The 13997-nt window shown below is 34.4% G+C and overlaps 1 protein-coding gene across 1 annotated transcript in view; it reads left to right on the top strand.

Annotated features, from left to right (window-relative positions):
• The window catches only part of IL1RAPL1 (interleukin 1 receptor accessory protein like 1), a gene marked incomplete at both ends in the record, with an annotated part of 653301 nt that overhangs the window by 377604 nt on the left and 261700 nt on the right, over positions 1-13997 (top strand). Inside the window, 2 exons of the mRNA XM_080612311.1 lie at positions 248-434; positions 2453-2606. Coding sequence (XP_080468437.1) covers positions 248-434; positions 2453-2606 — 341 coding nt within the window. The remainder of the gene's footprint in view (positions 1-247; positions 435-2452; positions 2607-13997) is intronic.

The following is a 13997-nucleotide window of genomic DNA, read 5'->3' as shown; positions in this document are numbered from 1 at the left end:
ACTCTTTTTCCTTAAGCATTTCTGTCCGACTTTTGAAAAGAAAATAAAAAGGAAACAGATTTTACAAAATTTAAAGACAATGAGAAAATGTAGGCATATTTGAGATCCTGCCATGTCTGAGAAACACAAGACTTGTAAATCAACAATCTGCTCACAGAGTGTGAGAATGGAAATAAGAAAATGTCATGTACACTGATTATTTTTTTTTTTACATTATTCTATTATTTGTATTTTTATTGCATTACAGAAACTCAACTTACTGTATGAAAGTGTCCATTTCATTGACGGTGGGTGAAAATGACTCTGGACTCTGCTACAATTCAAAGATGAAATATTTTGAAAAAGCTGAACTTAGCAAAAGCAAAGAAATCTCATGCCCTGAAATTGAGGATTTTTTATTTCCTTTTAGAGAGCCTGAAATTCTGTGGTATAAGGTAAGGAATGCTAAAGATTTTAATATTCAACATGTTATTATACAGTGTTGTTCTGATTTTCATGATCTAAATATGATATGAAGCCTAGATTGTTTTAAAATTTCTTAAGAACAGACAACAGAATCAAGAATAGAAAAGAATAAACAAAGTGGAGAAAATTAAAGTGCTTCCATTGGTTAACTTTAGAGTTATATTTTCTTAATATCTATTTATGACTGTCACAAAGAATTGCCAGCTTTCTGCTTAACTGGAAGGCTAAAACTGACAAGTGTTACTAGCCTGGGCTGGTTTGATATGCTAAGGTAAATCATGTGAGCTGCTTACATAGCGATTCACTTTGCTGTACAGGCCAAAGAGTATGCTTCTAAAAACACAGATGTAAAATCTATTTGGATATGAATAGGATAGCTACATATGCTATTATCTGAATGGATGGCTTAATTTTGCAGCAAAAAATTCAGCAAAGACTTCAAAAATCTGGTCTTTGCATGTTACCTTTTACTTGCAAATATAATTTAATTGTTTTTATCAGTAACTTTATTTTAATATTGTGTACTGATTCACTGATCATTACTTAAGTGACAGACAAGTTCTTGCAAAGAGTGCTGCCTTTGGGCATCACAGTAGAACTTCTATGAACAGCACCTTGTGTTCTGGATTTCTTACCATCGCAGGAGGCACTCAATACTTCAGTACTGTAAGGCAAAAAATGTAAAGTCCTCAAACAGTTCAATAAATCTGAAATTTAGAGTCTGTATATTTTGTCCACACAGATGTCTGTGTATATAGGAAGTCAGAGTTTTAAGTATGAGCTGATACGCATTCAGATTATTTTTTTAAAGGCTGATAATTTACCTGATAGCATAATTGCTTTTAAGTGTGATACACAAAACTATGCTATCTAGTAAGCGAAAACTAGAAGGATTCTGCCCAAATTAATTGAATGCATGTCTAAGATAAGAGGTATGTAACTAGTTATTTGCTTATACTCATCTTGAATTTTGCTTTTGTAAGACTATATGTGTACCTGAAGTTTTAACAAATTTAAAACTATGACTGGCTTGTTAAATAAGAGCTCAGAAGACTGGCTTTTTGAGAGTCATTGACAATATTTGTTTGAATGAACTCAAGCAATCTCTTATGCTTTAATATTTTTAAAAGCCCTTTCTGTAGAAACAATGATTATGCTGAAGTAAAATATTTTGTGATAGCCAATCAAAAGATAATTTTCTTATGAGAAGCACCAATCCTTTTTTCTAATTACTCATAAATATTTGCAATATTTTTTTTTTTTTTGCAATACAAGAAATTAAAAACCCTAGAAACACTAAAAACATTCAAAGTTATTTTAAGTAGTTCTTAAGTTAATTAAGTCAAAATAAGTTAGTCATTTTAGGGAACTAAGAAACATGCGTGCGAAAATGCATATCATCTACTATAGCATTGAAAAAAAAGTTTTGGTAGTAATAGTTGAAATGTTAAGCATTTTTTGTAGAAGCAAAACTTTCATTTTACATAGACTACACAGAGACTTGATTTTAAGATTTGGTAGAAAGAGCTATATAGCATCCTAATTTCTCCTCACTGTCATCTTCTGTTTCTTTATATTTTTTTATTAGAAGTTTTTAAAAAACAGATTAGAAAAAGTCTCTCCTGTAACCTGTAGCTACTGCTAATATAATAGTCATGGAACACAGACATAACTGTAATGGAAAGTAAGTAAATGAAATGGGAGTCCCTCAGCAAAGTAATGTTTAATGAAGACCACCAAAGGAAGCAGCTCTTCTTCTTTTTCTTGTCAGAAGGCATATATTAAGTCAACTGATAAGATTATTTAGTCTTTTTTTTTTTTTTTAATCCACACTTACCTGAACTGGCTTTTCAAGTATTTAGTGTATGTAAAGTTCATAACTAGCCTGGGCTTATGTCTAGCTGTCTTACCTTTGAGAAGCATTGACAGCAGTGGTCCAATTTTAGTGTAAAAACAGTCACTGAAGTGTTATATTATCTTTAAACAGGAATGCAAGTCAAAGACATGGAGATCAAGTATTGTGTTTAAAAAGGATACTCTTGTCATTCGGGAAGTTAGAGAGGATGACATTGGAAATTACACTTGTGAGTTGAAATACGGATTCTTTGTTGTCAGAAGAACTACAGAATTAACAGTTACAGGTAATTACAGGCTCTTGCTATCTCTTATATTTAGAAAAATACATTGACTACTGTGATTTATGCGTATTTGAGTCCTTATGCTTACAGAAACCACTTCTGCACAAAACTGTGCTGTATGCTTAGATGTCATGGTTTAAACCAGAACACTAGTTATGACTGGCTGATACGTTAAAGCTGTCCTGAGTGCTTCACAGATGTGTAACATTTTTGCACAAGTCTGAGTTTTCGTTTATTCCAAAGCTTGTGGGTAGACCTTTGTTTTGACTGGAAAATGTGGTCAAAGAACAGGTAACTTCAGCAAGCGCTACCTCTAACAGAAATTAAGATCACTAAGTCTACCGCACTTCTTCATGTGGTAAAGAATAGCTGTAGCTATAACTCAATAGCTGTAGCGCTAGTTGTGTTTGGACATGTGAATAGCTGTAGCTACGACCCAACAGCTGTAGCGCTAGTTGTGTTTGGACATGTGAATAGCTGTAGCTACGACCCAACAGCTGTAGCACTAGCCCAGCGAGATCATTGCAGCTGAGTGACAGATATGTAAGGGGTACTGTTTGTGCAGCGCATGACTGAAGGATGGTAGCATTCTTCCTCTGGTATTCTCTCCTAGTTTTCTGCAGTTTATAGTTCAAGAACATCCTGGTCTCAATCGTCATGTGATGTGGCTGCCAATTAACTTATTTTACATTAGTCTGATTATGTTATTTATCCATTCATTCTTGGCTTCAAAAATATTTTGAAGTATCAAGTTTCACAGAGTAATTATATAACACAAATAAACTCTAAAATTTATCAAGCAGCATTTGAAGAAGGTACACGTAATATAATCTACGTTTAAAACTACCATATCAATATATAAAATCCATCATAGACGAAAGCAAAATATATACTGTAATAGTAATGTCCACAGTGGCAGAACAGTAAGAAAAATGGTCCATTAAATTTTCAGTTCCTTACCAGACCTCTAACTTCTGTTTTACAGACATGTAAAGCATATAGCTGAACATATACCTAAGGTAGAAAACTAGCCTCTAGAATTATAGGACGTTATTGGAAGGCAGGAGTACATCATGTTCTATGTAATGCAGTGTAGTTCCACAGTATATTGCATAAAAGAAGACAAGACAGGATTTTCCTGCAAACTGAAGGTGAACTACATCCCTATGGTTGACAAAGATGCTTGTTTATACAAGTTCTTGCACCTTCAAAATACCTAATAAATCAAGAAACATCTCTTAGAGAAGGAGTTTCGTGGGCTTTTCTTTCTCCTTTTTAGTATCTAATATATGAATTTATTGCATAGTGACAAATAGAAACAGCACTTATATTGTGCATTAGGCTGAATTTCAACAGTTTCTTTTTATGCTGAAAACTTTGCTTTCTATTTTGATGTATCCCATTTGCCTTCCACATTAACCGAAATTATAGTGAATTATGGTTTGTAATTTTCTTCTAGTAGATTAGTCTGGTGATCATATTGTTTCTGTTGTTTTGAAAGAATTCAGGTAATAAATCATATTTATTTAAGTTCAATATCCAAGATTTCTTAATTTTTTTTTTTAATGGAATTGATTTATTTGTTCAGTGCAGACAGACAATTGCTGTCTAGTGATTAGCTAGTTAATTAAGCTCACAGTAAGCATCCATATACTCTGATTGACTCTCATATGAAGAAAGCAGAAACAGAGTTTTCAAGAATTTGATTTACACTAGAAGGAGGTTGTCAGTTTTCTTTTGCAATACATGATGCATGGATTCAAAATGGTCATATTCCCTCAGTCCTCAGGTGATCTCCTCTGTCCCTACGGTTGGTGCTCCACTGCGCAGCAATATTTCAAACAGACTCAGGCTGACAGAAAGGAGAAAGAAAAAAGCACTGGAGCCAGATGCATGTTACTATTTGTAGTAATAGTCTTAAAAATGTAATTCATTGCTTGTAGTGTAGGTAGGAGTTCAGTATTGAATTTTTAACTAGACAGAAACAGAAACAGACTTGGCTGATTTTGATGTGCTAAAAATGAATGAATGCATATGGAGGGAATTATTCAGTTTCCACCTCTGCAGACCCCAGCAGATGTAAGGACAACCTCCAAATTAGTAAACTGCTTGGGTAGTATGTAGGTCTTCATATCTTTATAAGATTAGGTAACTGAACAAAACAAACAGATCTCTGCAGGGCATTTGACACAGTGTCCCACACAACATCTTTGTCTCTGAACTGGAGAGGCATGGGTTTGACGAATAGACAGCTAAGTGAATGAGGAATTGGCTGGATGGCAGCAAAGAGTTGTGGTCAAGGGATCAATGTCCAGGCAGAGATCAGTGATGAGTAGTGCTCCTCAGGGGCTGGTATTGGGACCACAGCTGTTTAATTTCTTTGTTGGTAACATTGACAGTGGGGTTGAGTGCATGCTCAGTAAGTCTGATGATAACACAATGCTGTGTATTGTGATTGGCACACTGGAGGAAAGGGATGACATTCAGAGGGAGCTCTATAGGCTTGAGAGGTGTGCTGGTGAAGTTCAACAAAGCCAAGTGCAAGTTCCTGCACCCGGATCAGGGCATTCGCAGACACAGTTACAGGTTAGTTGGAGGCTGGATTAAAAGCAGCCCTGAGAAGGACTTTAAGGTCAGGTTGGGCAGGGCTTTGAGCAAGCTAGTGTAGTGGAGGGTGTCCCTGCCTAGGCAGTGGAGTTGAAACAAGGTGATCTTTAAGGTCCCTTCCAATGCAAATCATTTTATGATTCCATGATTCCAAGGTGTGCTTCAGCAGCACCAGCAGCAGGTACCTCTGAAGAGGGCCACCCTGCCTTCCCAGAAACACAGCTACAGTAGTTCCTGCCCTGCTATTGGTCTATTAAACTATGGATGTAATCCTATATGCACATTATTTTCAGTATTAATGTTGTGTATGTTTGTTATGATAACGTCAATGCTTTATACCTTACATGTCTATAAACCTCATAATGAAATATGGAATGGCTCATATTCTGATTTAGAATTAAAGTTAAAAAAAAAAAAAAGGATTAAGAAAGTAAGGAAATTCACACATTTTTAAAAAGGCCAAACTCACTTTATAGTTGGTATCCATCTCATCTAAGTATAGCTGTTGAAAATACCTAAGCCATGGAAAAGAATTATTTTTCCAACTTTTAAAGAATGAGAAAACAAATTGTCCTTACTTAGCTTAAATTATAAGCACTGAATGCCACCTTAGGGACAGTTTTAAAGTAACAACCATATTTAGTGCTCACATTTTTGGGTTTATGAAAATGTCATGTTAATGGCAGCAACATTTCACTAATATTCATAAATAACACACAGAATGTTCAAATATTATGTACTTATTTCTTACCAAGAATAAGTATATACTTTACTTCTTCTCCAGAGTGTGATTTCTTCTGATAATATGGAATTATCTTTCAGGGATTATTAGGATTTTTTTTTTTTTTTTTTTGCTTTGATTATAATGGAAAAAAAAAATTGAAAGATTTCTATCTTACACTGAAAATATATGATCATCTAAGTCACTCGAATCAATTTTCTTATTGTTCTGAGGTCTGATACAGAAATCTTCTGCTTTGCAAAATATAAACTACGCAGTGATTATTCTGGCTTGTAGCTAATGTAAATTTTCATGTAAACAGCATCATTGATTGTACTTTGCTTGTAGTTATGTAATTACATGTTCTAAAGCATTCTACAATGTACAAAAACATTTGTAGACATATCTTCATATTGGTCAGATTAGCAATTTTTTTTTTAATATGTGGAATTTTAATTAAAGCATACCTGCTGTCTGTGACATAATTAAGTGCACATTTAGACTTGGGAAAAAAACCATATTTTAACAGTTTGGTATTAATTAATTCATAGTGCACAACATTGGTCAAAAATGTTTTCCAGCAGTGATTTCTTTTAATTAAATGTTAGGTTTTAATAATCTTTTTGCGACTTATAGTACCAGGGCATCTGCAGGCAAAAACTCCTTCCACTTTTGCAGAACTTCATTCAGGTCAAATGAAGTCCAGCTTGGGTCTAAGAGAGAGTGTATGTGTCCCCACTGCAATTTCAAATATCTCTCCATGATGAACATCATACAGGAAACAGAACACATCAGATTTACAGTTATTCAATTCCTCCATGACTTTTTTAGTTTTAAATATAAAAATATTTTTTCTATTCTGTTAAAAGTAAGAAGATCTTATAACTCGCAGATGGAGTCATAGATAATCAGTAGATTCTTACCCCTAGAGCCTTTCCACAGATTTTCTTTATGTCTTTGTTCATCAAATAGTACTGTTAAAGTCCCCTTGAAAACAACTCCTGCTGGAATAAGACCATTTCAGATTTGGAGATTTGGGAGTATTTACAATCAAGCTATAGCAATACTAAATTTAATGTAAATCGATACAAGTCTTTATTATTTAAATTTAGCCTTCTCGGTTTAAAATATTTCTGCAATAATCTTGAAAGTGCCAGTTCCATCTGTTATCCATGACAGGGTTTTTTTGTCTTTAGGGGTTTTTTTAGGCAGATGAAGTAATATAGTTTGTCTATTTTGCAGTTATACATCACTTGACTGTTATTGTTGCTTGAAGGTTGGGGTTTGTTGAATAAGCTTTGTCACTTTTGATTTCTGATAGAATTGGTCTCCATTAGCATAGTGAAAAATTTTAAGTGACTATATATATTTATGTATTTTTAGTGCTAAAACATCCACTGTGAAAATGCATAGTATGAAGAAGTAATTATAATTAAATTATGGTAAGAGGTTTAAAGTTAAACAGGGGAAATCCAGGTTAGCTATAAGATGTTCTTTAGTGTGAGGGTGGCGAGACACTGGAACAGGTTGTCCAAAGATGTGGTAAATGCTCCATCACTGGAAGTGAAATAATTTAAAGAGAAAATGTACAAGTCCAGGAGGACTCCGGTAACTGAGGAGAAAAGTGCCATGGGATTTGAGATCATGTTTTTATGATAGACTGAAAAGGCCAGGTTGGATGGGGCTTTGAGCAAACTGGTGTAGTGTGAGGTGTCCCTGCTCATGTCAGGAGGGTTGGAACTAGATGACCTTAAGGCCCTTTCCAACCCTAATCATTCTATGATTCTATGAAATTACGCACCTACCCTCACAGCTCGCTATGTTTGGATCTTACACACAGAGGCAATCACAATATTTTGTGAAAAAAAAAAAAAGGGGGGGTAGTAGCGAGGAATATTGAAGGTTTTAGCCTGTTTTAAGTGGTCTGTATTCTAACTCTGTAAGACAAAATATGGACCCTTTTTTTTTTTTCCCCAAAATGTTGGCTTTAATTCTTACCAGTCTTTTGCTCTTTCTCACTCAATACGTTGGAATTCAGAAAGGTGCTGCAATAAGCATGTACCTCTTTATTTTTAGCAGGTGCTAAGTGAAAAAAGTGTTACAGAACAAAGAAGGTTGTTTTCCAACCATTTAGAGCTTGAGAACAATCTCTGCTTGATTTCTGCAGTTAATGACAGGGATGAACCATTTTGAATGCACCCAAACCCTCCTTGCTTCAGCTGATCCTAATAATTATCAAAGCTGATGCTCATTCCTTTTGTTTGTCATGAATTTAATTCAACTACAGAACATATTCAGATCAAAATTATGTTTACCATTTACCAAAGACTAATAAAATATAAAGCAAACAATAGATTCATATTGAAAGCAGCGTGCTCAAAATACCAACCTAGCATTTTTATTATACATAAAACTCTGTAGGTTTTATTCATGGCTGAAGAGTGTCTTAGATGTTTTTTTGGATTAGAAATGAGCGATCTTCTTTTATGATTCAATCATTTTTGTATGGCTGAAAATGGGGTTTAAATTAATCTCCTGTGTGCATTTGAGTAGTAATAATCAAAATGTTATATAGAGATTGTGTTAAAACATTCTCTATAAATGTTCATTTAACATATTCATTGTAAATGGGTTTAGTGCATTATTCAAAACTAGCTTTATATGAAGACAGCAATGAGCAAAGCTTTATGTATTTTACTGCAAAGTAAATGCAAATAATTTCATGTACTATATGTTATAGGTTGAAATTATGAATTAGAAAACCAACTTCAGCAACTTAGCAGAAGAATGGATGCGAAAATTAAAGGGAGACAAACCCCCAGCTCTTATTTTGAGCCTCACTGCTCATGACCTGACATTTCTACCTTTGTGATAGCTACATTGGGGTGCTTACAAGGGCCAGCTTTAATAATTGGAGATTATTCCCATCTGTGGTCACTGGAGAGAGAGTAGCTCCTCTAGACTGTAATTCAGACAAGTATACAAAGTTGCATTTAGAAAATAGTCACTATGGCCTTTAGAGGGAATAGCGTTTCCTTATGCGTTTGCATGATTGCCATTCTGGATGAAGTCTTAATGTGTGTATAATATGCCACCTATAACATTATCGCCTTAGTTGCTATCTTTTTCCATTATTCATCACAAAATCCTCCAGGACAAGGCCACTATTGCTGGCTTTTCTTATTTTACTAAGGGTTTTTATAAAAGTACAACTTATTTTTCACTTACCTTGCTATAACCTAGGTCTTCCTCTCTACCTGATAGTGTATCTTCAGAAGAGAAATGATCAGTCTCTTTTTATGCAGATAATGTAAAAATAGAACATTAGTTATAAACCTCTAGGATATATCAGAAATTTTGGGGTTTAGTATGTTAAATTTCAGTGTTTTCAAGCTTATTTTAATTATCCTTTTTCACTGTGTGTCATACCTGTTGATGCCTCTGCTTATCTCATCAGTATGACTCGTGATATTTACTTGGGCAGCTGCTGTAAAACAATGTAATTGATGGCACAGTCATAACTTCTGTTGGAGTGCTGTACTCCCTGTTGACAATATGGTGTTGGTAAAGGTCAAGGGGATGTTTTAACATGTGGTAATCAGTAGAAGAAATCTTATTCCCTGATGAAAATAAATAATTCCACTTAAGTTAGCTATTATATGACAAGTGCAGTGTGTTGCTGTGTGTACTGCTGTTAAAATCATGAAATTTTTGCTTATTTTTATCCATAGTGTTGTTATTAGAAACCTGATGACTTTTTAAGCTTATAAGGTTAAAACTATATAAGGTTTAAAACGAAGATTAAAAAAAAAACAAACAAGCTCCAAACAAATTTGGTTTTTACATCAGTTGAGAAAAATTAAGGAAATGCCATGCCCTAGTGTAATGGAAGTTTATTTGTGAGTCATTTTCCCTTTCTTCATGAGTCATATGATAATATTAAAATATAAACATTTTGAGTGGATGTTGTTACCATGGTGCTGCTTCCCATTGTTTCAGTTTAGTGTGGTGATGTTGTAACAATGAGCAGCATTATGCAGAGAGAAAGAAACTGTAGAAAAAAGTGTTTATCACAAGACACTGTTAGTGACTACTAAGGGCATAAAAGACTTAGAACCCCCTAGTTCAATAAGATGTTACAAAATTTAAATAAATCTGTTCTTAAGACACCCAAGATGCTTGTTAAGCAACCTTTTAAAATGTAGATAAATCACATTCAATGTTAATGTTTCACATTATTGCTGAGGAATCAGAAGACTTCATTTTACTTTTACATTCCCCTAGAGTATGTTAAATCCAACAATATTATCCTAACTGAGCATTTATCATTTCCCTAGCTTTTCTTTGAGTGCTTTAGATTATTTATGTGTACAGTAGAGCCTTCTAGGATGGTATTTTAATAAATTATATTATAAAATGTATAAGTACAGTAGCATATGGATATTGTGTTGCCTCCATCCTTAAAAACAATCTGTAGACATCCTTAAAAATAATCTGTACATAATTACCCTAACTGAATATTTAGCTTTAAAATGGAGGACAATTTTCCATTGCTTTCAGTGTCTTAATTGGCTTAGTCAAATTCTTAGCTCAGAGCTACTGAGTGAAATGGTATTGGTAGTTTAGCAAGAAATTCCAGATAATACATGTATCTGAAATCACTGCAGTTGTTATTAAAGGCAGAAATACTGTTAAAAGAAGAAGAAAGGCACCTCATTTTTACTGCATCATTGCCTGTTTAGATACAGCATTAAGAGCATAGTAACCTCAAAATTATGTACGAAATACCTGAGTTTATTCCAATCTATCAAAAGTAAACTTGCCTTAAAGCTTACTCATATCAGGAGGTGACCTCAGAAAATGTTCTCTCCCCTTCACCACCCCCCAAAAAAGCAATCAATCTTTTGTTCCTGTTGTTGCCTCACAGTATTAATTAGCCATCTAAAATATCATAGTATACAAATAATAGAAAAACAGTGCACATAAAATTTAAGAAAGAAATTTCATTTGAAATTTTTTTACAAGTGTGAATCAAGAGTAAAATCTTGATTTCTTTGAGATCAGTGGCAGTTTGACTACTGATTTGTAAGAGGAACCAATATTTCATATTTTGACTTGTTAACAAAGACAAGAATTCAAGGTAATTTAAAAAAGTGAAATCAGATTTCAAAAAATATCCAACTCTGCAAATCGCCTTGATGTTTTATTGGTTATTTTCTCATGCAATTTCTTTCAATTAATTAATCACTTCTAAAAAAGAAATTTAGAATACCTTCATCATGTTTTAGTAGCAGGAGAAAAGACATGATAGCTGCATAGTTACCATCTAAAACATAATGAATAGTAGATGAAATCTCTTTTACCATAACAAATGTGGAATACCTGCCCATCTATTTCTACAGGCCTCTAAAATGCAGGTTTTAATTTTGGATCTTCCTAATTTACTCACTTGGTGAATAGTTTGATCCTATTCTCACTGGAATCAATATGTCTAAAACACCTTCTGGCTCACTGGGAAAAGTACAGAGCTTAAATAAAGCAATCAAGAGAACAAATTTTTCTATTCTAGGGTACTTTATCTGGAAATCTTAAAGATATGTGAAAATGAAGAGGAATGAATAAATCTAAACTATATCATAATTTAACTTCTGATGTTTTACTTATGTGTGTGGGAGATTAATATAGGAAAACAATTTCACCAACTTTTTTTTTTTTTTTTTCCTGTGGGAAGTTGATAACACAAGATAATTGTTTGAATATGAAAAAGAAATTGGAACTAGCAGTGACATTTTTTATTTTTTTAAGGTATTTCCTTTTACTTTGGAGTATTATATCCACATCAAGAACTGCATTAATTTAAACATATGAGATATAACTTCATAGAAACAAGACTGAGTGATATAGATCAGTGGATTTCCTCCATATTCTTTAAACAAAGTGGAGAGGGAGGAACTACAGTAGAAAGATGCCTGTGAGTTTTCTATTTCTAAATCATTCTGTCTCTCCTCACTGCATCCTTCCCATGTTAAATAAGATTATGATATTTCTCCAGACACAAAATATGACAAGAAACATTCCCAGTACTTAATATGCCCTTTATGAAGTCACCAGTCCCACAGTATAATTCTACTCAATACATGGGAGTCTATTTATGGTGAGTATATGATCTGTTGTCTGTTGGTTTGTTTGCTTTTTTCTGTAGAGGTAAGATTCTTTCTCACCTAATTTTAATACTTATACCCATCTGCATATGATGTAGCTCATGCATATGAGCTTGTTACTCTTCATAGCAATTCCATGGCATGAACTGTCTCCTCTTAATGCTAATGTGTGAAACGTCAGACAAGTTGTATTACACAAAGTCTCACTTCCTTCTCTTGATAATCAAAGGAGCTTTAAGTGACAAAAGCTAATGTAGATCTATATATAGGCATCTAAATTGTCTAATCCCACTGTAAGATTACACAGTTGTTATATTTATAATCTTTGGAAATTGTAAGCTTGCTTTTCATATTATTATTGTTATAAAACTTGTTATGAAACAAGTCCAAAAATTAATGACAGCTTTTTGAAGCAGACAAGAACAAGTCTGTAGTAGAATTATTATTTGCTTTTCAGACTGAGATATACAGCTGAAAAAAAATAAGCAAGCTTTTGGGTGTACAAGGCTATCTTCAGATCTCAGGGGCTTAACATACCAGCTGGTCTAATAAAATATATTGCTTCTACCTTGTTTTGTCTAAGCCATAATGTCTGCAACAACATTACTATTATTTTTTTTCATGGTATTTAAGTTTTCTTAGGTAGGAATCACAGCGTGCATTTCTTTAAGCTAGCTGCATTGTGCAAAATAAGGATAAGGGGGTTTATTAAAATATTACTGGTTTGATTCATTTTGGCAGCTGGAATAAACTGTGCTTCACATGTAACACAGAGTGTACCCTTTTATATTCTGCACTTTCTTTGAAAGTGATTGTGGTTACAAGACAACTGAAAGTTTTCCTTTTATATTTCACTATTCTGAATACAATTCAAACTAAACATAATGAAAATTGAATCCCCTCTGGAAACAAATGTTTTGATTTGAGAGCTGCAGTAAAGAGAACAAATGTTTTATTAGTAAGTACATGGGTTACGATATTTCAGTGTAAAGATGGTAAATTTATTTTAAACTACTACCTCCATTCACTACTTACAGGTATCTTCTAACAGGGCATTTTTAATGTCACTATCAAGTGGCATTAATGCCCATGAGGGTAAAGAACCTGAGGAGAGATGCAATGATATTATTATATCATTGTCACATACCTCTTCAGGAAACTTTCTCCCACCCAGCACAACACAAGAAGTGTTACTTGATGTGAACACCTTCTACTTCCTCTGCAGCTTTGTGCCTGGCGCTAGAGCCCAAGCACCAGCTGCCTTATAGCATCCTCTGCTGAACTTGTCCTAACATACCACCCCTCCTCAATGTGACACGGTTTGTGATTTCAATGACCAAAACAGGCTGCTCTCACTTTTCCAAGCCTACCTTTTGAAAGTACAGACCAGCAATTCACTTTGGATCTTGGCATTGCTTCCAGTATCTAAAAGGAGCCTGCAAGAAATCTGGAGAGGTACTTCTTAAAAGGGCATGTAGTGATGGGACAAGGGGAAATGGCTTTAAACTGACAGAAGAAAAGTTTAGATTAGACTGTAGGAGAATATTCTTCACTATGAGGGTGGTGAGGGACTGGCATAGTTTGCCCAGAGAAGCTGTGGCTGCCCCGTCCCTGGAAGTATTGAAGGCCAGGTTGGATGAGGCTTTGAGCAATCTGGTCTAGTGGAATGTGTTGCTGCCCACGGCAGGGGCATTGAAACAAGATGGTCTTTAAGGTCCCTTCCAACCTAAACCATTCTGTGATTCCATGATTCCAAGATGTGCTTCAGCAACACCAGTAGCAGGGACCTCTGGAGGGACCACCCCACCTCTCCACAAACACTACTGAAGTTGTTCCTGCCCTCCCACAAACAATTCGTCTGTGCATCCTACCCTATGCAAAACTCAGACAGCCACAGTAAACAAG

This window comes from Psittacula echo (genome assembly GCF_963264785.1).
Source record: "Psittacula echo genome assembly, chromosome: 3".
Taxonomy (NCBI): domain Eukaryota; kingdom Metazoa; phylum Chordata; class Aves; order Psittaciformes; family Psittacidae; genus Psittacula; species Psittacula echo.
Note: the sequence above shows the minus strand (reverse complement) of the source record. Positions and strands in the feature narration are given on the sequence as shown.